Below are 27,831 nucleotides of genomic sequence, written 5' to 3' on the forward strand. Positions count from 1 at the left end.
GTAATACTTAATATATTTTATGTTGTATAATTTTCTGAAGCCTTCTTGCTTTATAATTTTAAATTAAAAATATATCAAAATATTATTTAATTTTATGATCTTAAAAAAAAAAAACAAATAGAAACAAAAAGTGAAAAGAGCATTGGAAACGGTGTCACCATACCGTAGCACAATACAACGTTCTTCAAACTTGCAAGTAGAAACACACTTGTTTTAAAGTCAAAAGTTCACACACACTATAACCTATATTTATACTCCCAAAATATCACTACTACGCTCATCCACAGTTTCAATTCTCTACAATGGAAGTGAAACTCATTTCAATTCTCTTCTTCTTCACCATTTTTGTTGCAGCTCATTCTCTTCAGTATCAAACACTTACCCTAAATTCCCTCCCTCAACTTCAATCCCTCTCATGGGAACCACAACTATCTTCTGATAACGAAAACACTCTTTCTGTACAATTACACCATGTCGACTTACTCTCACCTTCCTCCTTCAATGCAACTCCACATGCATTGTTCAAACTCCGTCTCCAACGCGATGCTATTAGAGCTAAATCCCTTTCCCTTCTTTCTGCTTCCGCTGCTAATTCCACCGGTAAGGATTTCAGCAGCTCTGTTATCTCCGGTCTATCTCAGGGAAGCGGCGAGTATTTTACTCGTATTGGAATCGGTACGCCTACTAAGTACGTTTACTTAGTTCTCGATACTGGAAGTGACATTGTTTGGATCCAATGTTTGCCTTGTGCAAAATGTTACTCTCAATCCGACCCGGTTTTTGACCCGAGTAAGTCATCTTCCTTCTCTCCGGTCACTTGTGATTCTCCGTTGTGCCGCCGGCTTGATTCCTCCGGCTGTAACAATCGGAACAAATGCCTTTACCAAGTCTCATACGGCGATGGTTCGTTTACAGTCGGCGAATACTCGACAGAAACTTTGAATTTCAGAAAAACAACTGTTAGCAATATTTCCTTTGGATGCGGCCATGATAACGAAGGTTTGTTTATCGGAGCTGCCGGTTTATTGGGTTTAGGAAAAGGGAAACTCTCGTTTCCGGGTCAAGCCGGTAGCCGGTTCGGTCAGAAATTCTCATACTGCCTTGTAGACCGGATCGGTTCAGCTAAACCGTCCTATATCGTCTTCGGCGAATCAGCAATTACCCGAAATACCATTTTTACCCCTCTCCTCACCAACCCAAAACTCGACACGTTTTACTACGTGGAGCTCACCGGAATTAGCGTCGGAGGTACGAAGGTTCCGGCGGTCACGCCGGAGTTGTTCAAGCTTGATACTGAAGGTAACGGTGGGGTTATAGTCGATTCGGGTACTTCAGTGACCCGGTTGACCCGATCCGGTTATATTGCAGTGAGGGATGCTTTCAGATTGGGTGCTAAGGATTTGAAGAGAGCACCGAATTTCTCTTTGTTCGATACATGCTATGATCTGTCGGGTAAAACACAAGCGAAGGTACCGACGTTGGTTTTGCACTTTGCTGGAGCTGACGTGGCATTACCGGCGGCGAATTATATGATTCCGGTGAACGGTGAAGGGAGATACTGCTTTGGATTTGCGGGTACAAATGGCGGGTTGTCAATAATTGGGAATATCCAGCAGCAGGGTTTTCGGGTCGTGTTTGATCTTGCGGGTTCTCGATTAGGGTTTGCTCCTCGTGGGTGTTCTTATTAATTAAAAAAATTAAGTTAAACAGTTTGTTTAGTAATGAATCTCTGGAAAGGCAGAGATAAAATTAGCACTTTTGCAGAAAAAGAGGAACAGCTTCACATGTTTTTGTTTTGCATTATGTGCTAATCATGGTGTCTTTTTGCTAATTTTTGTTTTTAACAAAAAGATAATTAGAAAAAAGGTTTAATTAAAAGGTGCTCCTAAATGACACAATTCACTTTGGCATAATCTGTCACGACTTATGTAAAAAGTTGAGTACTTTTCGAGTGAATTATTGGGTATGATATATTCTTAAGAAAAATATAAATTAAAAGTTATTACTTTTAAAAATAATAATAATTCAAACTACATGAAAAATATATCTCGAACTATAACAATTTCCTTTAATGTTATATTAGAATAGAAGAAGTATATTCTTATCGTAAATTTGACTCCAAACAGTTTATTTTTTTCTCCAAAAAGTTTCCTATAGATACAATCATTATTACATTTAAGCATGTTTGAATATTTTCATGATTTCAACCTCTCAAACTTTTCACTTCTCTTGTTTATGAATATACTAATTTGTCAAAGTTTTTCATTTTTTCAATATATGAATTTATTATTTTTTTCATATAAATAAGTCCGGCATTTTTCTTGTATATGAATTTAATAATCAAAATATCAATAGAACGTAATTAAGTTTAATAAAAAATTATACAACTAATTTTGATAAATTGATATAAGTTGGATCACATCATTATGTGCTAATGATGGTGTCTTTTTGCTAAAAAAATTTTTAACAAAAAGATCATTAAAAAAAGTGGTTAATTAAAAAGGGTGTTGCTAAATGACACAGTTTACTATTTCTCTTTGGAATAACCTGTCACGATTAATGTAAAAAGTTTAATCCTTCTCGAGTCTATATTAAGTAAATTGTTGTGAATTATTGGAGGTGCGACATATTCTTTAAAAAAAGTACTTTAATAATTAAAAAAGTATTTAAAGACATAAACGAAAGGTACTTTTCAGTATTACTCTTTTTATTATTCCCAAACTATTTTTAAAAAAATGTATGATAACTAAATATAGGGCAAACTTGAAAAAATATGCCAATAATTTTCTTCTATAAGCAATTCACTTAAAACAGTTTATATTTTTTCTCCAAAATGTTTCCTACAAGACATGATCATTATTACATTTAAGCATGTTTCAATATTTTCATGATTTCAACCCCTCAAACTATAAACATAATTTTCATGATTTCTACACCTCAAACCTTTCACTTTTCTTGTTTATCAATTTACTAATTTATCAAAGTTTTTCATTTCTTTCAATGTATGAATTTATTAATTTTGTTAATAAACAAGTCCGACATTTTCCATTTGAATTTAATAGTCAAAATAGCAATAGTATGTTACTATTCCCTCCATTTCATATTAACTGAATTTGTGCGACAATGCATACATATTAAGAAAAACATTTAACCACATAATGTAAATTATAATTTTCACTATTGCCCTTTGTGAAATCATAAATATAACTTTGTAAGTAGTGTAATTTATCTCTTACAAAATATAAAATTTTAATAAATGAAAAGGCAAATATGAAAAAAAAATTAAACATCCATCTTGAACTTTGAACAATTCAATTATTTTGAACAATAAAAAAAGTTTTAAAAATCAATTAATATGAAATAGAGAAAATACATTAAGGCGGTGGTCAATTTGTTAGAATAGCATCATTTGCTTATTCACAAATGACTCATAAACATGGTAGATAATATTTTTTTAAGGGTAAAGGGTCAAATATTCTGCTAAACTATTCGAAAAGGTTTAGATATACCCTCCATTTAAAGTTTGGCTCACTCATGCCTTCGCCGTCCAACTTTTGGTCTAAATATGCCCTTATGGGCGTTAGTTGGCTTGCTGGACATATCCAACTCATTTTTCATTTCTTTAAATGTCACATGGAATTGCTATGTCATTTTGACTTTACCACATGACATTTATATGAAAATAGAAAGGGATCAATTATACACCTAAAAAATTCGAACCCATAAACACCTAATCCGACCCATAAATCAACCCCCCTTTTAAATAAACTACCCGACCCGTTTTCAACAATTTTGTTTAAATTTTTATTTTTTTTCGATAAATCCCGAAAATTAGTAATGATTAATAAAAAATAGGAAAAATATGAAAAAAATAAATAAAATTAATGCCAAAAATTCACAAAAAAATATTGTAACCTTAAATTCAACAATTTCAAAAAAAAATTTAAATTTTTATTTTTTCGGTAAATTTCGAAAATGAGTAATTGATTAATAAAAAATATGAAAAAAAATATAAAATTAAAGCCAAAAAATCACAAAAAAATAGAGTAACCTTAAATTCAAAAATTTCAACAATTTTTTTTAAATTTTTATTTTTTTCAGCAAATTTCAAAAATGAGTAATTTATTAAAAAAAATTAAAAATTAAAAAAAATTGTTGAAATTTTTGAATTTAAGGTTACTCTATTTTTTTGGCTTTAATTTTATATTTTTTTTCATATTTTTTATTAATCAATTACTCATTTTCGAAATTTACCGAAAAAATAAAAATTTTAAATTTTTTTTGAAATTGTTGAATTTAAGGTTACAATATTTTTTTGTGAATTTTTGGCATTAATTTTATTTATTTTTTTCATATTTTTCCTATTTTTTATTAATCATTACTAATTTTCGGGATTTATCGAAAAAAAATAAAAATTTAAACAAAATTGTTGAAAACGGGTCGGGTAGTTTATTTAAAAGGGGGGTTGATTTATGGGTCGGATTAGGTGTTTATGGGTTCGAATTTTTTAGGTGTATAATTGATCCCTTTCTATTTTCATATAAATGTCATGTGGTAAAGTCAAAATGACATAGCAATTCCATGTGACATTTAAAGAAATGAAAAATGAGTTGGATATGTCCAGCAGACCAACTAACGCCAATAAGGGCATAGTTAGACCAAAAGTTGGACAACGAAGGCATGAGTGAGCCAAACTTTAAATGGATGGTATATCTAGACATTTTCGAATAGTTTAGGGGCATATTTGACCCTTTACCCTTTTTTTAATTATGAAAGTTCTCTATGAAATAATTTTGAAACTAACCATTGAGTACATATTTATACAAATGACGTCAAACAAAAATATTAAAATCTAAAAATAAATAAATAAAATTTTAAAATATATAAAAATATTAAGAATTTTTTTCCAACATATGAAATAACCTTGAAACTAATAATCTAGTACATATTTTTATAACTAGTAACATAAAAATATTAAAATCTAAAAAATATACATAAAATTATATAAATAACGTAAAATACAGAAAAGAAGTGAAAATAAATATACAAAAGTTGAGAAAATGCAAGAACATGCTTCTTGTGGATCAAACCTTCGGGGTAAAAACTTACCCGCACATGACATGCAATATTGAATTGATGTATACACCACGTACGGTTCCATCAGGGTCAAGAAATCCACTTGTGCCTTTGAGCCCTTGCAACATTTTGGAGTCCAAACAAACATTGTTCGTCGGTCATTACGCTGCTTGCAAATACCAAATCAATGAAGGATTAGTATCTTTTAGGAATAATCACTATTACTAAGGTCCCATGTGGACGTCAAATAGTTTAGCCTTAAAATTATTTATTGAATAAATTAGTTAAATTTCCTTAAATGAGGTGTAAAGTAACGTAATTAATCTCTTAATAATGTGAGTGAAATAGTAAACTATTACTAGTCCTATAATTAGCTTCTATTCACACACAAAAGATTGAACATGTATTCTGCAAGTTGCCTTGTTTAATGATTTTATATATGACGTGTAATTCTCCTCAGATGTTGGTGATATTTTTCAATAAGTTCTTTTCCAAATAATTTTGAGATTGTTTAGATGAAATTTGACTTGGTCGAAATTGAAAGAAATCAATTCGTTAAGAAAAATGAATCGTTGCAATGTATAATTATTATATAAATAGTATATATACATATGCAATTATTTTTGTTGATTTTTTTTTTTTAAAAATGCAAAATGTCAGCTCATAAAATTAACTCACCATTATTTTAGCTCAATTTAATTTTCTCTTTTTTAATTTACCAAAAAGGGTCATTCGACCCTAATTTTTCCAAAAATAATGCCTTGCGTCTTCTTCTTGTTTTCCTTTTTCTTCTGCTGCTACGTACTTCCTTCTTCTTCATCTTCTTCTGTTGCTTTTGGCTCCTCATCCTTCTTCATCTTTTGCCTTAAAATTCGACGTATCGTAGAATTGTTTAGAACGAATTATATATCAAAAGACTCGAAATATCGAGAAGATTTCATATCTAAAATTTGGGACTGCTTAGAGGTGATTTTGAGTTGATCGAGACTGAATAGTTAGTGTATACTTCATGTATAATTAAACTATATGCAGCTTTTTGAGTGTATCATAATGTGTATAGCTCATGTATAAATAAACTATATTGCATAGTCCGTGTATATTTTTGATGACTTTTGGCAAGCTATATAGTCGATGTATACTTTTTATGCCTTTGCCTATTTTTTATATAAATAAAATATAACTATATTTGTGGTAAACTAAAAACTTTATTGTATATATCTATTTAAAACTAACCCTTTTTTTTTCGTCAAATTCCTATGTACAATTAATTACCTAAGAAGCCCATTTAGATATATAAGACTAGTTTGGGCCTGAAATTGGCAAACTACAATTGCGATGGGAAGATATGATATTTTATGGATAGAGGTGTAGATGAAAAGATTTGGTGGAGTTGTGGAAACATAAAATTCAAGATTCATGACATAGACTTAAGTCTCCTCTTTTCAATGCAATAATAAATGCTTACACTTGGTTAAGTTTTGTTCTTATTCATCGATATGAGTTGAGGTGCAGTGATTGAGACTGCTTTATCCTTAATTAGAGGTCTCAATTTCGTGCTCTGGGCATGAAAAAAATCCTATTGGGAGCGGCATCCCAAATGGGCCTTGCAATGAATATCCGAATTTAATAAAGATTTTAATGTGGTCTCCGAATATCAAATAGAAAATTAAAAAAAAAAGTCTTGTTCTTGGTCCATTTAATTAATAAAGCATTTCTTTACTTTCTCAGATCTTCATATTTGAATTCAATTTACATACACAAATAATTGTTTATCCTTAAAACAATATGGTTAAATAATCGCATCCACCATGTGGTTATTTTCATGGACATGTTTTCTAGCCATAAAAAATAATTGCATTTATCATTCTTTTAAGATAACAAAACAAAGAAGCAAATAATTATTCAAATATTTTAAAGTGAACAGCTTGAGTTTTTTTAACCTTTAAATACACACAACTTCAAAATTTATGATCGAGATTTCTTGAAGTCCTCGATTTTATTTTATAATATTCTTCGCATTTATATATATCGGTTCAATTGAGTATATACTATATAGACCTTACAGATTGTTGAGATATGACTATCAATTTGCAAAGGTCAAAACATTATATTAGGAAAAGAAGATAACAGATGAATGAGAGAATGTGAAGTGAATAACAACACATATTTATTATTGAAAAAATCATTATTCACTTTATATTAAACTAGACATGATAAAACATTTATATTTTAGACGTGACAAAACATTTAAAAACGTTAATTTGAAGGGTACAAATGACAAATTTCCTAATAGCGGGAGGTATGAATGACCGCATAGTATAACGAAGGGTAAACTAGCTATTAAACAAAAGTTAAAAAATATTTTTGATCCATCTCCCTAAAATTATATCTTGTTTTTTTTTTAAAAAACAACTATTATAAATCATCTATTTTTAATAAGTAGGAGAAATAAAGTACAAGTGACACAAAGTATCATGTTTGAGTAATTTACTTCCAAGTGATTTTTCCTTTTTGTTTGTTTGTTTTTTTCTGTTTGGGCGATCATTATTTTTCCTATTGACAAGTCCTAATCTTAGAATTTGAAAACTGAAGTCTATTAAGTTTTGAAATTTCGAATACAACAATTCTTCTTTGTCTATTTATTTTGATAGGGACAAGATAAAATATTTTAAAATTTAAATTTGAAATATTGTCCACTACTACAATATGAAAACGAAAGGACTCCTCAGTTTCCAATTAGTTTCCTGTGATAAAGGGCACTGTTCAGAAATAAATTTGTTTCATTTAGATAAAAAAAAATTTAAAATATAATTTTTATTATTTATTTCATGTGCTGAAAAATTTCTATCGTCAGTAAATAAAATTAACATTTAATAAATAATAAGCTGAGCTCAAAATTTCAAATGTGTAATAAATTTCAGTATTATGAATTTAAAGGTTGAATTGATTAAGTTTATATTAAAATCTATATATGTCTCGCTTTATTTTCAAGAACCTATGTGTAGTTTTTATATTGAAATATTAAAACAACGTACGGCTAAATGACAAACAGCATGCATGAAGCATGATTTTTTTTCTTTTATTATTTTTTTAAAAAAACTGTTTTTAGAAACAGAACATTGAATCTAAGCATGTAATGAACATACAAGTAGGAAATGAAAAAATAAATTGAAAACATGAGAATAATTATTTAACATGAATTGTGATAGAACAATTGAGATTTTTTTACTTTTAATTAGAGATTTCAAATTCAAGCCTTTTAAAATAAAAAAAATCATATTAAAAGTTTCGTCCTCAAAAATGGACTGCAATGTGCAAATCAAACTTTAGTCGAACTCTAATATAATATCGAACATGAAATAAGAAACTTTTTTTTTTGAAAAAAGGAGTATATTTTAATGAAAAAGTCAAACTCTAACAAAATGAATTGAACTGAAGAAAAGCAGGATAGCAAATACTCTCTCCGTTATCTTTAATTGTCCTCTATATTATTTTGGGATATCCAATAATATTTGTTCAGTTTATAAAATCAATAATTTATCATTTTCTGTCTATTTTATCCTTGCTATTAAGTACTATTTAATTTTTTAGCGTTGAGATGATATAAATTTAATAGGGATGAGCTGGTAAAATTACCCCAATCATTTACTACTTCTTAATTCTTATGTCAAGTTAATAGTGAACAACTATTGTTGGACAGAGGGAATAACTAACCATGCAAATGCTGTTATTTACTTCTATCTATTCTATTCATATTATTTAGAAGTAAAATAAAATTAAGGTTCGGGGATTATAAGGTGAAAAATTGAGCCTTTCACCAATAATATAAAAATTTCGATAGAATTAATTAATTAATCGAGCTACTAAAATTTCTCTAATTCTATTTGTTTAGTTTTTTAACAAAAAAAATTAACAGTTGTAAGTTGTAATTTCTCCAACAGATTGTAACCAAATTTGGCTCCAAGAAAAGTCAATCAATCCCTAAGGTTTTGATAATTTTACCAAAACTATACCCTCATTAGTTCCATTTTATATAAATTTGTTTTACTAGACATAAAATTTTAAAAAATAATAGAGATATTTATGTATAAGTCAAAAAATATATGTACAATATTAACAATATCATTCATCGGCAAAGTTACGTGGCTATCAAGATGTCCAATTGGACATTCTCCGTTGAAAAAAATATTATATATATAAGTAAATTGATACGTAAATTGATTAAATAACATATATTGAACATTTTTGACACAACAAAATATTGTACCTCAATGGTTTCATATGTCTTGAATGAGCTAGTGCTTGTGTTTGAATCCCATTAGCAATATTTTTTTTCCCTTTTTAAAAAGACCTTTTATTGTGCAATTTCTGAATATCTTTTATGAAATTTCAAAAGTGATGAAAGTTTCACCTATCTGTTCAATTTCTTTCTCTTAATAAATAAAAGGATGATTTTTAAAAATTAAATTGATTCCAATATAATAATGTCATTGAGGGTAAAAATAAGCATAGTAAAATAACTAACTTAAATAGTTACCCTAAAAGAAATTAAATAGTTACTAAAATGACCCATATTAAAAGAAAAAGTGTGTCAAGAATAAAAATAAAATGACACCAATGTGTGTTTGGTACAAGGAAAAAAATATTTTCCTAATTAATAAAAAGGATACCATCACAAAAATATTTACTCCTATTTAATTAGGAAACTACAATAAGGGGGGTGGGGGGATGGCTATAGGCACTAGGTAGGGCAGATTTAGTGGGGCGAAAAAATATTCATCCGAACTTACTCGGTAAAAAACTACATTATAAATAAGGTATTTTTTTTAATTAGCAAGCAAGAAGCTAGAAAAAAGGCAAAATAATAAGACACTCGATAAGAAAAAACTGGAATTCAATCTTGGAAATAGAAGAAAAAAGCTCATTCTTTAATGTATTCTATATAGAATTTCAAATCCCCTAGAAATAAAATCAGAGGTTAACTCATTGATTAGATGTTCGAAACTCATATATTAAATCTTTTTTCTGAACTTTCTTAATGAACATTTTGAATTTGTCACTTACATCTGTAGGGTGGAATAATATAATTATCATAAAATATCACTTTTTTAAATTTGTAAAAAAATATTTTTCTAGTTTTTTTTTTCTTGTATGCATACCAAGCACACCACAAGTCCAAAATAAGAAAAGAAGACAAAAAAGAAATATTGTATTCTTCTTCCCAAAATAGTGAAGTTAAAACCCCATATCTCTTCCTCCTCTTCTTCTTCTTCTTCCCTGTTTTTCTCTCTCTTCATTTTTTCAAATCAAACGAATAGTTTGATCTTTAAACCCCATCAATAATTTCCCTTAAACACCCAGAAATAGTCGCACGGAGAGTGTTCAATAAAGAAAAATTCTTCCTTTTTTGGTTATTGAATCAAGAATTGATTTTTTTTGTGTGTATGAATGGAGTCAGATAGCATTGAATGCATATCATCTTTAGATGGTATAGATGTGAATGAGATTGTACATTCTCAGTTGTTTTCTTCTTCAAAGACACCCCACAATAACAATAAGAATAACAATAACAAAAATAATAACAGTGTCCGTCCAGCAACGAGTGTCCATGAGCTTCTTGAATGCCCTGTTTGTACTAATTCCATGTATCCTCCAATCCATCAGGTTTGTTTTCTCTGTTCCATTTATGTTTCTCATTTTGCAGTTACTTGAAGTAATATGCTGGTTTTTGTTTGGTTTGTTGCTATGATTGGTGTATAGATTCACTAATTTTATATTTATAGACAATTTGGAGTTATGTGTGGTGGTCTCCCCTCAAAAAGCTAGCTTTTGGGGGTTAAGTAACTAAGTTAGGTCCAAATATCATATCTTTACATCGTATGATACACGAATAGTTTGGGCTCAAGGTGGGCTTAGGTGTGAAGGGGGAGTTAGAGTAGGTCAAAGTTACATATTGGTTGGGGAATGATTGGTGGTGTGCTTATATAGACTTGGACGATCATCCCCTTGTTAGCTAATTTTTGAGGTTGAGTTAAGCTGAGGTGCTATATCTTTATATTGTGTGAACCCGTTCAGATTAGCGATTAATGACTCCTTAAGCTATGCATTTTCCCTATTTTCAGGGTGGGGGAATGTTTGGCTGGTGTGGTATGAATTTAGGGGAAGTGATGAATATGGTTGTTTAATTTCAGTTTATTGGAGCTTTATGCCACACATGTTCCATGAATTTGTTAGCTGTGGGAATCTTGAGCAATTGAGTGGATTAGCTTGAATTTCATTTGGTAAATGGGTTGCATATGTTCTCTTGGTTTTGATTAGCGAGGTATCACGGACAAATTGTCAATTTTTTGATTTCTGAGTCAATGGAGTCATAATGCAGAATTTGTTTCTTGGTTTTCAGTCTGGTGTATTAATATCTTTGCTGGTCAGGCATCTGAGCTATTCTATGCTTTAATTTTTGCTTTAATTATTTGGTAATGGTCGTGTCCTGCCTAGTTGGCTTGCACCTCAACTATTCAGTCGAGCTACCTCCTGTAGCTCACAAGTACAGTTGCTGTGTAAGTTTACTCACTGAGGCTGGAGCAGATGTGCTCATATGCTGTAGAGGGAATTTGAAACTATGATCCCTAGATATTTTCCTATTCTTAACCACTTAACCATCACCTTGAAGGAAGGGGAAAAAAGCCATCACCTTTGGGAACTTCCTTAATTGGGAGAATTAAATGAGTAAATCTTGTTTTTGGGATCTATAGTGGCTTTTGAAACATATTTTCTTTCTCTACGTTTCCCATGTTGCTCTCTTTTTTGAATTCTCTAAACACTTGTGTAACTGTTCTGTTTTTTCCGAGTTCTGATCAACTTCTAGTGGCAAATGGCAACTCTTGTATTCTCAAATAGCATAAATAGTAGTTTTTGAGTTTTAAGTTTATGATGTTGGGGTTCTGAAGTCATACTTTAGTTTCGTTCATGAGGAAGTTATACTAGAAAATTATAGGTTTAAGCACTGAGGAGGTTAATTAGTATTCAGAACTGTGAGAGTGGTCACAGTTATATTGGTTCTCTTGTTTTCTAATGTTGGTGTCAGTATACGCATAACTGATCCCAATGCACAGCAATCTGAAGCATAGTAAACCTTTACTAGTGTCTATGAATCAGGGGTGGAGCCACGTGGGTGCAAGGGCGTTCACCCGAGCTAATTACATTGTATATACAAGGTTAAAAAATTCTACTTCATCAAAATAAAATAAAATATACAAGGTTAAAATTATTTCATCTATATAGTAGATGTTGAATCTCCTTGACTTCTTCATGTGTTTACTTCTTTATATTTTAAATTCCCTTAGCGAAAATTCTGGCTCCGACACTGCTATGAATATACTGAAGCATTATGGTGTTATGGCTTCTTTTATTTGAGAGAAAGTTTATTATAAAACTGAAGCCATTTTTTCATTTGGCAAATTGTCGCTATCTCTCCTCAACTTACTGAATATTATGCCTCTTGTCTAGTATAAAGATAATACAGAAATGCTTCTTATTTTCAATTCAATTACAGAGACCCTATATTGTTGCTAACTGAAACTTTTGATATATTGCTATAATTGCCCTTACTCTATACTTGGTCACTACAAATTTGGTGAAGTACATTATACTTACCCTTAATTCGGTATCATTTTTACAATACTTGAAATACTTATAAATAATACTTAAGTATTTTCTCTTATTGGTAGTAGATGTAAAAAAGCTAAGAATCTAGAAATTAGAACTTTTGCTTCTAACCAACCAAGCAAAATCCAAACCAGAAAATGAAAAGCAAGAAACAGATGACACCCGCTATAAGAAGCTGAGCCAAGTTCCTCTACTTCTACTTGAATGTATTAACCAATTCTGATGTTTGACTCTCCATTTAATTTCAAAGCTGTTGATAAACATTTGACCTTATTTAATAGGCTAGTTGCTAGCCATCAGTCAAGTGGAAATTCATAGTATTATCCTCGAAAGTCTAATAAAAATCCATAGTGATGTCTAATAGCTTCTCTAATGAGATCTGCATTTTTATTACATAGTGTCCTTGAATCATGAACTCTTAGTTATGAGATCAAATGCCGAAATTTTCAATCAATTCCTTTATCTTCTTCATTAGGCACTCTGCTATTCTACAATGCAGTACGCATGTTTAATGTCCTATGTGCTTTGTTTGTGACTGGCTCAAAATAGACACAGTGATAAAACTTAATGAATGCTAATAGTTAAAAGAATAGATCTCTCTGTAGAAGAACATTTATCATTAGTTCATGTTAGTTGTGACTGGTGCTGTGGTGGTTGATGGTGTTTAGGGCCTAAAGGATGTTCTTGAATGATTGTTTCTGTAATAACATTGTCATTCATCTTGATTAAACTCTGTATTTTTCTGGTTGTATACCAGTCTTTTTGGTTTAATGGATTAAAGCTGGGCCTTTTATTTCCAGTATGGTCATTTATTTTCATCTGAAGCAACTCAAAGAAATAAAAGGTAGGGAAAGTTGCTTTCAATAGGAGGTGGTTAAGATGAGGTAAAATAGAAGTAAGTTCTCACATTCTTGTTGTGTGATCGAAAGTCGTGGAGGACAGAGGTGAAAGAGTAAGAAATGAATCCTGTGATCCTTTTCTACTTTTGCAGCCGATTGGAAATATGATATGAGAATAAATATCACAATACTTAATGATACCAGGAACAAGTAGCTTTCTAAACTGAATACTAGTGCATGCCGCATTTACATAACTACCATTCACAAAATACAGATACTTAATTAGGTCAGCCAACGTGAATTTAATTATCCACAACTGGAAACTCTGAATTTAAGCAATGCTCTACTTGACTCATTTTTGTTCCAATGTAAATGAGCACTTAGTTGATATAATCTCCAATATTATTTTAAATATACCAAATCTAATTCATTGTGGAATGCTACTTAATGTGCCATTTTCCCCATGTTATATCTACAGTGTCACAATGGGCACACCATCTGCTCAACATGTAAAGAAAGGGTGCACAATCGATGTCCGACGTGTAGACAGGAGCTTGGTGATATTAGATGCTTAGCACTGGAAAAGGTGGCTGAATCACTTGAGCTCCCTTGCAAATATGGCTCTCTTGGCTGTCCTGAGATATTTCCTTATTACAGTAAGCTGAAACACGAGGCAATGTGTAATTTTAGACCTTACAACTGCCCGTATGCTGGTTCAGAGTGCTCAATTGTTGGTGATATTCCTTACTTGGTTGCTCATTTGCGAGATGATCACAAGGTAGACATGCATTCAGGTTGCACTTTTAACCATCGGTATGTCAAATCAAATCCCCGAGAAGTGGAAAATGCGACATGGATGTTAACGGTAAGTTGGATACAGTTGTTATGTTTTTAAATAAAAAAAAGCTTTGCGTTGCGTATGATTTTAACATGTCCTTCGTAAACAGTGCATCTGATACTTGATTAAGGCTCAAAATTTGGAAGATTTTGGGTACTGATAATAGGCATCTACCATTTTGCTGTGTAATAAATGGCTCTCTTTGATTTGACAGAAGTTGTTTCCGTGATAAAATCATTTTTTGATGTTTGGTTGTTTTAAATTGACAAAAATGCTCAAATAAATGCTTTTCCACTACATGGAGGAAGAACAGTTTGAGGACATAGGTCAGTTCTTCAATAAAACACTCTTTTCTTTCCAATTCTATGTTACTTGCTCTAACCAACATAGAACACACTATTTTCCATATTTGCTATGCACAATCATCATCAAACTGTATTAGTATATGGAGGTCGAGGATTAGGGTAGAAACTAGAAGGCTAGGAGCTAGTCAAGCGTTGTCTAGTTTCCTTATCCTTATTCCTCTCATAATATTTTATTATTACCTGTTGCGTCCTTTGCTTCAGTTATCGTATTACTTGTTGATACTCTTCTTTTCTCCATTATTTTGGGTACAATGACATTCATTACTGTATTTCCTTCAATACAGACAATACTGTATTTCTGTTTCAAACCTGCTTTGATATGTTTTACTTGAGGCGAATGTCTATCAGAAACAACCTCTCTACCCACAAGATAGTGGTAAGGTCCGCGTACACACCACCCTCCCCAGATCCCATTTGTGGGATTAGAGTTGGTATGTTGTAATCATTATCAAACACCACCCATGTACTTTCTCCCATATTATTAGATCTCATTGATTATATATCCAGCCAAACAGTACTTTACTTATACAACAACTATGCCTTAGTCCCAAACAAGTTGGGTTGGCTATGAGTCCTCATTTTTCCATTTAAGCTCATATCATATTATCATAATACTAAATAAATTAAAAGTGACAAAAAAGTAAAACATATAGGTAAATAATATAATAATAACAATATTAGAAGTTCTCTAGCAAGTCTAAAACCTATCCTCAACTAGTAGCTATCAACGTATCACCTATGTATCTTCTTCTTCCATTGTGTTCTATCTTTAGTTGAGTCTGCAACTCTGCATTGATTACCTCAAGTCCTCAACTATATATATATATATCCAGCCAAACATCAGTTTCCCTGTAATTTATAAAGGACATTTTACATTCCTACTAAATGGAAGCTTAGGTTTTACATCTTACCAAACAGTTAAGATGATCCTCTTGAGATCTATGAAATGGGCTTTGCCAGTTTGGAAGTAGATCATTGCTGGTACGACGCCTTTGTTAAGAGTATTTGGGTAACTTTCTCATGTTTTCTTCTAGTTTTTATCCTCTTAGAATTGTTTCTGATAAAGCCAAAGTACTCTAAAGCAAGATGGCGTAAAGCTCTGAGTTTTTTTTCATGCGTATACCTCTTTTTTCAGGTTTTTAATTGTTTCGGTCAGTACTTCTGTCTCCATTTTGAAGCCTTTCAGCTTGGCGTGGCTCCTGTATACATGGCATTTCTTCGGTTTATGGGAGATGAGACAGATGCTCGAAACTACAGCTACAGCCTTGAAGTTGGAGGCAATGGAAGGAAACTTATCTGGGAGGGTACCCCCCGGAGCATAAGAGATAGTCATCGGAAAGTTAGGGATAGCCATGACGGGCTTATTATACAACGTAACATGGCACTTTTCTTCTCTGGAGGCGACAGAAAAGAGCTTAAGCTACGTGTTACTGGAAAAATATGGAAGGAACAGCAGAATCCAGATGGAGGAGCATGTATACCAAAGCTATGTAGTTAATACTGGTTGTACCTCACAACTCGTGGATTCCACTTTTCTTCTCCGATTACTGGATACTGTCGTTAGCGTTTAGCATCGTCTTGATGTTGAAGTTTCTTCTGTAAAACTATGGAAGTTGTGTTTATTTATCAAGTAGTAATAAGCTTTTTGTTCTTGTGTTTGAATCTCTCTGGTCATGTGTGCTGCTGAGTTTCTGGCTTCATTTTGAGTCACAATTACAAAATTTTAACTCGACTCAACCGTTATTGTTGGCTTGTATGAGTCCACCACGAGTTAAGAGACCAGATCCCTTCACAAAATTAGTAATAGAAGTGTTTAAGTAAATGCTTAAAGTAAATAACACAAATGTTTACGCGGAAACTTCCTTGCTCAAGGGATTAAATACAAACTTGAATACTTACAAAGGATTAAACTTTTAATTCTACATACTTTGTAACTCTATTATTACAAGACACAACAATAATTCTATTGGAGTGGGGGAAGTCAAAGTAGGCGGTGCTGTGAGATAAAGAATATCTTTTTAATTACTATTAACTATATATATCTATGTGTTCCAACAGAAAACTCCACATATACGCATATGTGGATGACATGTGGCATACAATGGGTGTTTTTAAATTACTTGATCAAATAGAGAGGTATTTTTAAAGTTGTCAATAGTTAAAGGTCTAAAATAATAATTCACATCAAATTTAGAGATATTTTCAATACTTATCTCAAACTTAAAATGAAACCGAAAAAATTAACAACTTCTATAAAAACAAAAATAAAAAGTTTGAAGTAAAGAATGGGGGCTTCTCCACTCTTATAACAAAGAACAGAAATTTATACACATAAATATTTATTTATTATTTTAAACAAAAGTTTCTACTTCTTTAAATTCACGTCCAATCAAAATAAATCACAAAAATTAAAATAAAGAAAATACATACTCTAATAAGTTAACTGAGATTCGTACTATTACTCTTCTATATAACAAAGCAAAAAACAAACCAAAAAAGTGACAAGATCAAAGTATAGTACACACATATTACTTTCTCTTAGAAAAAAAAAATGGAGTCACTCATGGGTGAAGGATTAAGAAGCAGATCATCAGGTTTAAAACCAATAGAAACAAAGAGGAAAGGGGGAATCGAAGAGTACGATATGGTGACCGTGGAAGACGAGCCATTGAGTCCAATGGCTCGTCTTTTCCAAGATAGGAAGTTCGATGTCCATGCCGTTGCGTTTATGGCTTTCAAAACTCGAATCTCACCACAGCCTGTGAAGGAAAAGTTGGTGCATACTTTGCTTAAGCATCCTCGTTTCACTAGCTTGATGGTATGTCCTTTTTTTTTTGCATGTTCCGTTTATGTAAGATGTAATTGGTTCTTGGACGTGCATGACAGAGTCAGAGTTTTCGTCAAAACATAAAAAATTTCCTCAAAATATAAAAATGTACTTAGAGAGCATGTCACCGAAGAAGGATCTAGGAGCTTAATATTATACTTGTGAACGTGCTAGGTGAAAAATTTATAAATAACTAAAATTTCAGTGACTTTCACGTACATATATCTAGATTATCGTGTCAAAATTATTGGTTCAACTGAATCCATTATTTGATGAACCTAGTAGCTTTTCTGTAGACTCTATATTTCTGAACCCCTAACAAATTGATTGATGGTTCTAAAGGAAATTTTGAACCCCAAACTCTTTATCCTGACTCCGCCTTTGTATATGCGGTAAGTTTTTTTTTTCTTTCAATTATCAACATGGATTTTTCCTTCGTAAAAAACAAAGAAGAAGAAATGGCTCTAATTTAGCTTAACCTGCCTTATCCATCCACCGGTGGAATTAGAAATTTAACGAAGTATGTGCAAAATTTTCTTTCAGTTGTGTTAAAAGTGAGCAAAATTAAATAAATATTCATAATAATATAATTTTGAAATGTCTGTTTTACGCTTAATGAAATGAATTATGACACATTTCAAAAGTCTTTTTCTTTTTTCTTAAACTCTATGCTGAGTCAAACTAAGTCGTATAAATTGGGATAAAGAAAGTAACATTTGAGTTCTATACACCACATAATTTTCCAGCAAAAAATGTGTACCTGACTACTCTTAGCCTAAAGTACTCTGCCCATGATCCTACTATATTTTTAGGGATCGTTTGGTGTGGGAATAAGAATATATAGTTCTGGGATAAAAAAAATAGTCCTGGAATAAAAAAATAGTCCTGGAATAAAAGTTTGGTGTCTTGTTTGATTGACATATTTGGGATAACTTATCCCATCATTTATACCATAGTGATGAGATAAGTTATCTCATATACAGAGTGTGATAAGTTATCCTAGGATAACTAATCCCAGGATAATTAATTCTGGGATAACTAGTTTCCAACCAAACAACAGAAAAGTTTTACTATCATCGGCCAATTATTAATTCCATTCCCATATTAGTTTTTTTCAGAAGCTAATATAACACTATTTATTTTTATAATTAATAACTACAAATCTCGATATATGAGAACATTAATTACTAGGACCAACTCTTACCTAACGAATATTAAAGAGGGATGACGAACTTTACCTAGTGTTGTTACGTTAGGTATGGGGAAAATGGATAAAATTGAAAAGAGTCAATAATTATTAATTACACTTCATTTTAGCCAAAAATGTGTAAGCCGTATTAATGATAATTAGTAGGGGTGGGGTCGGTCGATTCGGTTTTATGTATTATCGGTTCGGTTTATTGGTTATTTTCAAATACACTAAACTAATAACAAACCAATAAGATATTCTTTATCGGTTTTCGATTTATCAATTTTTGGTCATTAATGGTTCGGTTTTCGGTTCACCCAATAAGAAAATGCTCATACAATAAATATATGGTTTTTTTACTTCTCTAATAATTTGGCGTGATAGAGTGAGACAAACAAATTAGCTGTAAATACTTTGATATAGTGAAACAAGAAATATAATGAAAAGTTACATCAATAAAAGTAGATGTCAGTACGAAGACTACAATTAATTGTTACAACCAAAACATATATGAAATTTCTGATGTGATGTAAAGTAGAAGTAGTGACGTGTGTAAACCGTAGTGTAGAAAACTGATATAGTGTCTAGTTATATTAAATTATTAATATCTAATATTTATGAGGGATATAGTAGTAAAGTACTATCGTCTTAATGAGTTATCAATCTACCAATAACCCAATACTAAAATCGATACCAAACTGATAACCCAATAATTTTTCTTTTATAAAACCATTAAAAACCTGTTAATCCAATAACCTAATAGCAATAACCCAATAACATTTTTTCCGATACGATTTATTAATCGATTCAATTTTTACACACCTCTAATAATTGGTACTCTAAAAATGTGAGCTTTTAGACCCATAAATGAGTCCCATGCGGTAGTTGGTAGATGAAGAGAAAGATGCATGATACCGTGTGATGTGCCTAGTAATAAGCATATCTTAAGGGTGCACGCCATGTATGTTCCGTTCATGTTAATTTGACACATTCTTTTAATAAATAATAAAAAAATAATTTTATTAAATCACTTGTTAATTATATAAATTAGAGAAAAGACATAAAGTCACTGAAGTTGTTCCGAATTTTAAAAAAGACACATTGATTTTGTGAATATTCTATTACCCCATAAATGTATTGAATATGTTTGTAAAAGGACCATTTTGAGCCATATTCTCAGTTGGTAAGACACGTGTGAGTATCACATGGTATTGAATATTTTCTTTTCTTTTCTTTTCCATTTCTTAGCTTTCCATGTCTCTTCAATTTCTTGGTCAACTGATAGTGAAGTGGAGATCATTTGCTTCATTTTTGATGACTCTTCGTCAAAATTCTCGGAGGAATAGCTAAGTAAACAAGGAACTGAAGGTTAACAAGTTAATATTTTCTTACATTATTCAAAAAAGATTATAATTTAAGAAGAAATTAAACCTTATCACAAAAATATCTTGATTTCTCAAAACTAAATGAAATTAAGAAGAAATTAAACCTTAACAATTTCAAATTAAGTTTTTTCGACTGGAAATTAAAAGCGAATAATCTTTGGGGGAAGATGATGAATTCATCAGAGAGAGTTCCAATGACTCTTTTGAGCTTGTTTTGAGGAAGATGATGAATTTAAATAAAGTAAATAATTAATAAAAAAAAGAACTGAAACGTGACACTTTTTAATTGGTTTTTATCACAAAAAAGACATTCACGCGCGTGTTGTCCGTGTTCACAAATCAGGTGAAAAAGTAGGTCAAATTGGTCCTTTTACAAAGATATTCAATACTTTTGTGGGGTAATAAGAAGCCCGCAAGGTTAAGATGTCTTTTCAAAAATCTGGGACAACTTCAGTGGTGACTTTATATCTTTTCTCTATAAGTTATTTAAATGTTGAAAAATAAATATAGTATTCATAGTAAGAGCAAAATAGACATACAATAGTAAAGTATCTCTTAGTTTTCTAAACTGGACAAAAAAAGTTGGATAACTAGTTTTACAGTCTGGACAAGTAAAGATGGATAATACTTTCTTATGACAATATTAATTGCGTATTTATTTTACCAAATTATCTTTATTTAAGGAGAACCATGACACATGACTGGTAACATTGCTTTAACATGATTAGAAGATCACATGTTTGAGATGTAAAACAGTCTCTTAAAGAAATACATGATAAAATTATATACAATAGACCCTTATGGTCTAATCCTTTTTCAAAATCCACGTATAACAAAAGTTTAGTGCATTAGGTTGCCCTTTATTGTTTCTGTTAATAAAATTTTGAAAAATTGAATTTGATTATTAGTACTCCAATTCATTGGGAAAATAAATATTTGATAATAATAATAATAATAAAAAATTAAAATTCTGTCAAAATAGACTAGTAAAAATAGATTAAAAAAGATAACTTACTTTTAGTATATTGAAGAAACAAAAGGAAATAAAGGAAGTATACATTACACTAGTCTTGTAAAAAAATTCTTACATTATTAAGTCTAGACTCTAGTTATAGTCAAATTTATGTGTAATTATATTTTATTATATATAATAAAATAATAATCTATTTTCTTTTTTAAAAAAACGAGAGTATGTTTAGTTATGAAAAGGAAACTAGATCTCTCTAGACACAAAAAGATTAAAATTGAGTAGAGGTGTACAAAATCGAATAGAAAAGTAAAAACCGAATCAAACCGCAAATCGAGTCAAATAAAAAACAAAACTTGACTACTGGTTTGATTTGACTTGGTTTGGTAGTGAAAACAAAAAACTCGACTAAACTCGGGTTGGTTTGATTTTAACTAAAAAAATTCAACCCGAGACCAAACCAATCCAATATTATATATATAGTTTTTAAAATTTATTTTTTATATAAAAGTATTTACTTTGATGTAATTTCTAAATATTACTTATACGTTTTCACAATTTTTATCTTTTAACATATTTTTTCATGTTTTTTGAAACTTGAAATTTTGAATGGTCTAATAAACGTTAGTCCATAGATATTAGGAACTTTAATAAAGCTCAATTCAAAATTAAATCAATACTAATGCTAACAAAATAATTAATTCAACGCCAAGAATAACAACAATGTTGGATATTTGTTCTTTAGTTTTACATTGGTTTAGACATTTAAAATGCATAATCTAATTTTAATTTTTCTTTAATGTTTAATCATGTAATTAATACTTATTCAACTTATTTTAACATGATTTAGTACTTTTAAATTGTGATCATTTTCATTATGACATATCAATTTGCATATTTTATATGATTTTATTATTATTTTTATTGAATATTTTAGTGTCATCACTCATCTTACATTTTGTGTTATTTTCTTAAGTAACACCTTAGATGGTTGTATTTTGGTTGGACTTATAAAGAAATATTTGGAGCATAAGTTAATTATATGTTTGTATGAATACTTTACCGGAAAAATCCAAAAACCTTGAAAAAAAACCCGAGGTTTATTAGTTTGGTTTGATTTAAAAATTTAAAATTTTTACACAAATAATTTGATTTGATATTAAAAAAATCCGAATCAACCCGGTCATGTACACCCCTAAAATTGAGCAAAAGATTTCAATCGAACATAAATTCATGAAGAAGTAATATCTCTTTAGTCTTATGTGACAAAATATATGTACTAACAAATTTAATGTGTACACAGGTTGTGGATGAAGAAAATTTAACAGACATGAAATGGGTCCAAACAAAGATTGATTTGGACCAACATATTATAATTGTTGAAGTAGATGAAACTCAGATGGAATCACCCGACAAGTTTGTGGAGGATTATATTTACAATCTTAGCAAAACAAGCCTCGATAGATCAAAGCCACTTTGGGACCTTCACATTATCAATGTCAAAACTCATCAAGCAGAGTCTGTGGTTGTGTTTAGGGTTCACCATTCTCTTGGTGATGGCACCTCCCTTATTTCTCTTCTGCTCGCGTGCACTCGCCAAACTGCTGATGATCTCAAACTTCCTACCATTCCCACCAAGAAAAGGAGGCCTACTCCTTCAGGTAAATGGGCGAATTGAGTCAAATGATAAGTCATAACTTAAGTCGCCTAATTTACTTTTATTAGATAAGTTGGGTTAAATGATAAGTCATAACTTAAGTCACCCAACATGGCCCAACAAAAGGTGTCATGTGGATATCAAGTTCGGTCCAAAATTATATATATATATATATATATATTTTTTTTTTTTTTGGATATAGGTGGCAATGTGATTCGCTGAATTATATCATTATGACACATTTTTGACCCAATTATTTGAGGGGTCATTTTGGGTTCAACCTGTTGGGTTAAGTAAACTAATAATTATTGAAGAAACTTACATAAATCTTACATACTAGTTTATGAGCTAATTATTTAGATACACTCTTGTTTGCAATATTAAGAATCTTATTAGATTTTGGTGCATCCAGTATCTTGAGATGTATGAGGTTAAAATTATGTGTAATTTATTCTAGATATATTGTATCTAAGTGGATTCGCATGTATCTAGGATACACAACAAATCTCGCTCACCTCCTTTGCCTCCCTCTCATCTCGTTCGCCACTCTCCTATCCCATATATATGCGAATCACACTAGATACATACAGATACATGTATCTAGTGTGATTCACATGTATTTAGGATACATGACTATCTGGCTCGCCCCTCTCTCCCTATTTTAGTGTATTTGGTAGCAAAAATACATGTATCTTCTTCAATATATGATAGAAAACTCTTAATAGTTGTGAGATACATAACATTTTGAAAGTACAGATAATAATCGAGTACTATACTATGTGTAATTATGTAGTCATATTGAAGAAGCTGCCGCAAAATGAGTTAATTTTACCATCTCTAATTTTTACTTTGGTAGGTTATTCAGCAAAGGAAGGGTTGTGGCGATTGTTGGGAAATTTTTGGCTTTTCATAGTAATGTTTGTGAATACTGCAGTGGATGTTTTCTTGTTCATCATCACAACCATGTTCCTCAAGGATACCAAAACACCAATCAGCGCCCCGCCTAATTTCGAGTCTAATAATGCTAGACGAATCGTTCATCGGATAATCAGTCTGGATGATTTGAAGTTTGTGAAAAATGCTATGAATGTTGTAAGTTATAATCAACCTCTCTTGTTCATATTGTTGTGAAAGTTTACAAGTGAAAATAATTAGCTAATCTTTTTTCTCCACAGACTATAAATGATGTTGCCCTAGGATTAACACAAGCTGGTTTATCTCAATATCTTAATAGGAGATATGGTAAGTTATTTTTAGTCAAAGAGACGGATTCACAATTTAAATTTGATAGATTCGACCTTTATTCTCTCCGTTGAACTTGATACATGTTCACAATTATGAGTTTTGATTTTAATACTTGTTCAAATGTTAATAAATTTTCACATTTATACCTCTAAATTATTTTATTGTTCCAAATATTCACAGCTATTGGTGGAAAAGACAAGGGAGCAACAGAGAGAAGCAATAATCTTCCCAATGGCATTCGACTTCGGTCTTGTCTTTGTTTTAACCTAAGATCCTCTGCAGGAATTGAAGTAACTTTCATGCACTCTATTTTTGTTACGATCTCTCTCTCAATTTATGTGACATTCAAATTTTGCTATAAAATTATATGACATACATGAATGAAACATTTAGGATCTAGCCAATATGATGGAGAATGGAAGCAAAGGGAAGCGGGGTTGGGGAAATTGGTTTGGTTACGCGTTGTTACCATTCAAGATTGCACTACGAGATAATCCTTTAGACTATGTGAAAGAAGCTAAAGCGACAGTTGATCGCAAGAAGCGATCCTTTGAAGCTTTGTCCACTTTCATCATGGCCGAATTACTTATCAAGTTTTTTGGGATCAAGGTATATATATATTGAAATATTTGCATATTTCAAGTTACATTTAATTTCCTTGATGTATACATTTATATATTTGCATATTTCATTTTACATTTAATTAGTAAAATGTAGAGCTATAATTAATAACAATTTTTGTCCTTTAGTTATTTGTTAATTTTGATACTTTGTATTATATATATATATATATATATATATATATATATATATATATTTAACTTTCGACTAATATAAATTGTTAAAATGTGTGTTTAAGGTAGCTACAGAGGTGACTTACAAAGGATTCTCAAATTCAACAATATGTTTCGCCAACTTGGTTGGACCACAAGAGGAAATTGGGTTTTGTGGCTACCCCATTACTTATTTTGCTCCAAGTACTTATGGGCAGCCAAGTGTAAGTATTGCTACACTCTATTGTTGAGTCATTTGCTCTTTAATTTAATTGGTGCTCCACGAAGTTGGTGGCCTAAAATTAAGTTATAATAAGAGGTCTTAATAAAATTAGCTTTTATGTGCATCACACATGCATCTTCAGCAGTGACAGAGTCAATCAAGATTTTGATTTTCAATATTTGTAATTGTAGGCATTGATGATCAATTTCCAAAGCTATATCAATAAGATGATCATTGTCATAGCTGTTGATGAAATTGCTATACCTGATCCACATCAATTGCTTGATGATTTTGAAGATTCTCTTAATCTCATAAAGAATGCTGTCATAGAAAAAGGGCTTGTTAAGAATCTGAAATGATCAAGAAATCCAACCAAATTATGAAGCTAAGGTTAATTCACTAGCACTTGTGTACTGCTGCAGTAATTCTCTTTCCTAGTGCTTTCAACTTGATATTGAAGGACATGGTACTTTGTAGACTACATTTTAATTAATGGTATTCATATCAATGTATTACAATTTATGGAAACTGATGGCAGTATTTTGGTTACTTTCGGTATCTGTCCACTTTCGGATATATTTGTCATGAAACTAATGGTGGCATGAGGGATTAATTATCCGAACTTCTTTTCCATAAAGGGATGTACACAGATGTTACCACTATCTCGTGGTGGTAGATAAACTACCTGATAAGGATACTCTGAACCAAGAGGAAACATTGAGGACAGGAACAACAACAACAACAACGACAACAATTCTATGCCTAATGACTTGGGAGAAACTAAGGGAAATCCTCAGGTTAAAAATACAGACTCTAGTAGACTACCTACCTATGTAAAGAATCAAGAAGGGGTGAAGCTGGTTGTGGATCTCTTTGATAGTTTACCTCAACTTTTTAGCACTCAAGGAATGGTGGGAAAAATGGACACTAAAACCAAAAGAGGCATTTAGTGGTAATATATTTTCCTTTTAGCAACAATATTTTTTGCCACAAAAACATTTAGTGCAATTGAGTCAATGTCATTGCATTTAGATTTGCTAAAGCCTTTGACGACATTTATATAGAGTGTTGGTTATAAATACCCATCTTTATTGTTGCCGCTAAATATAATATAATGACAATTATATATTGTCACTAAATAGTTGCCACTAAAACCTCTATCTGTTGTAGTGAGATGAAAAAATGGGGGATAAAGGAAATGTGTTATGGGTGATAGGGCAGCAGGGACGTACTAGTGACAGGGGAAATGAATATGGGTGACAGGGCGAATGAATGTATCCTTTATTGGTGACGAGGGGAACAAATTAAGAACGTGGTGAAAATGTTAAGTGTTTGTTTGTCATCATCAAAAAGGGGAAAAATGTAACTCTAATGTTTTGATGATCCTCACAAACTATGAGACCTAGTCCCATGAGTCATGTATATCTGGTGAAATGGAGAACAATTGGAAAGTGGTCGATCGATGGGAGGACACTAGATTGTTTTGTTGAGAGGATAATATATCCTCATTGACATGAAACAGTCCAGTTAAGACAATTGAATACATTGAAGAAAAGCTTTCTTTTGTCTCTCGTGAACACAAGCTTTCAAGAACTGGAAGGGACCTGATAAAGCTATCAAATGTCTCTTTTGTTGTAGATCAGAAGCATGCATCTTGTGCGTCATAACTTGTAAGATCAGTTCCTAATCTATAAAGGAATATATCTTGTCTTTATAAGCATATATAGTTAGAGTTAACTGTGTATGGTGTGATTGAAGTATGTATTAACTAGAGGTAGTTGATATAGTGGGTAATAGAGGTATTACATTGGCTCTCTCTGTAATAGGGGTGTTACAGATTGTAGTATTAAGAGTTTAATCCTTACATGTTTGATTGGAGTCTATATTCACTTGTTGCTTGAAGATAGTGAAGACAATTTGGAATTCTTATGGGACAGGTCGTGGTTTTCCTCCCTTGAGAAAGAAGGTTTCCACGTAAAATTCTTGTTTGTATTTTGCTTTCAGTTGTTTATTCTGTCAAGGGACTGGTCCATTGACTACTAGTGGACGCATACATTCTATCAATTAGTATCAAAGTCTGGACTCTCTATCTGGTTAACACCTAGAGAGAGAATCATGTGAAAAATGGCTGCTCCACTAAAATTGGATGAAGGTCAATCACCAACTAGGCCACCTCTTTTTATTGTGGTCAGTTTTATAGATGGTGAAAAATTTGCATGGATGATTATCTGATGACTAAGGATAGTGAGCTATGAGATGTTATTCTCGATGGTCCCTATGTGCCCACTATCAATGCAAGGGATGGGAATATCATAAGAGTTGTTCCTAAAATCCGACACCAATACAGTGAAACTGACAAAAGGAAAATTGAAAAGAATCACAAGGCCAAGAAGCTGTGGAGGGCTTGGATTTTATGGCCAGAGAAATTGCTAATGTTGTTTTATGTGCATTCCGGAATCCTGCCACCCCTGCACACAAAATTAAGCTTCAACCATCTGAAAATTGCAATTGTTACTTTGGGTTCGGAATAAACCCCTTGACTAATGACTATAAGGTGGTTTACTTTTTCTAGAACCAGATGAATATGCAGTGTCTTATTCCTATTCTACGGACTCATGGAGAATTTTCCAACCTAAAGATTTATACAAATCAATTCCCTTCCTTAAAAATGTTTTCAGACATATTTTACTGGTTGATACATGCTGCTATAGAGAGGAGAGATATTTTTTATAAAACCCTAACTATAATTACGTTCAATAATATTTTAAAACTATAACTATGC

At 31.4% G+C, this 27,831-nt stretch overlaps 3 protein-coding genes across 9 annotated transcripts in view; all 3 read left to right on the forward strand.

Annotated features, from left to right (window-relative positions):
• The first annotated feature begins 264 nt into the window (after window positions 1–264).
• LOC125865956 (aspartyl protease family protein 2-like) lies at window positions 265–1,849 on the forward strand. Its single transcript, XM_049546229.1, has one exon. The coding sequence runs from the start codon at window positions 303–305 to the stop codon at window positions 1,686–1,688; it is 1,386 nt and encodes a 461-aa protein (XP_049402186.1). The 5' UTR covers window positions 265–302; the 3' UTR covers window positions 1,689–1,849.
• An 8,511-nt stretch (window positions 1,850–10,360) lies between these two features.
• Window positions 10,361–16,430, forward strand: LOC125865046 (E3 ubiquitin-protein ligase SINAT5-like). The gene is made up of 3 exons (XM_049545207.1): window positions 10,361–10,740; window positions 14,059–14,445; window positions 15,919–16,430. The coding sequence occupies exons 1-3, from the start codon at window positions 10,525–10,527 to the stop codon at window positions 16,279–16,281; spliced, it is 966 nt and encodes a 321-aa protein (XP_049401164.1). The 5' UTR covers window positions 10,361–10,524; the 3' UTR covers window positions 16,282–16,430.
• Window positions 16,431–17,264: 834 nt separating this feature from the next.
• LOC125865044 (wax ester synthase/diacylglycerol acyltransferase 11-like) overlaps window positions 17,265–27,831 on the forward strand; it is a 55,015-nt gene continuing 44,448 nt past the window's right edge. Inside the window, exons 1-8 of one of the 7 annotated variants that reach the window (XM_049545199.1) lie at window positions 17,265–17,601; window positions 22,455–22,812; window positions 23,665–23,900; window positions 23,984–24,050; window positions 24,234–24,343; window positions 24,447–24,662; window positions 24,913–25,050; window positions 25,241–25,439. In XM_049545199.1, the coding sequence (XP_049401156.1) occupies window positions 17,335–17,601; window positions 22,455–22,812; window positions 23,665–23,900; window positions 23,984–24,050; window positions 24,234–24,343; window positions 24,447–24,662; window positions 24,913–25,050; window positions 25,241–25,408 (1,560 nt within the window). In that variant the 5' untranslated portion in view covers window positions 17,265–17,334 and the 3' untranslated portion in view covers window positions 25,409–25,439. The remainder of the gene's footprint in view (window positions 17,602–22,454; window positions 22,813–23,664; window positions 23,901–23,983; window positions 24,051–24,233; window positions 24,344–24,446; window positions 24,663–24,912; window positions 25,051–25,240; window positions 25,440–27,831) is intronic. The other 6 variants (XM_049545206.1, XM_049545201.1, XM_049545204.1 and 3 more) reach the window with 6 other exon arrangements.

Source organism: Solanum stenotomum, chromosome 5 (assembly GCF_019186545.1).
Source record: "Solanum stenotomum isolate F172 chromosome 5, ASM1918654v1, whole genome shotgun sequence".
NCBI classification, from domain to species: Eukaryota; Viridiplantae; Streptophyta; class Magnoliopsida; order Solanales; family Solanaceae; genus Solanum; species Solanum stenotomum.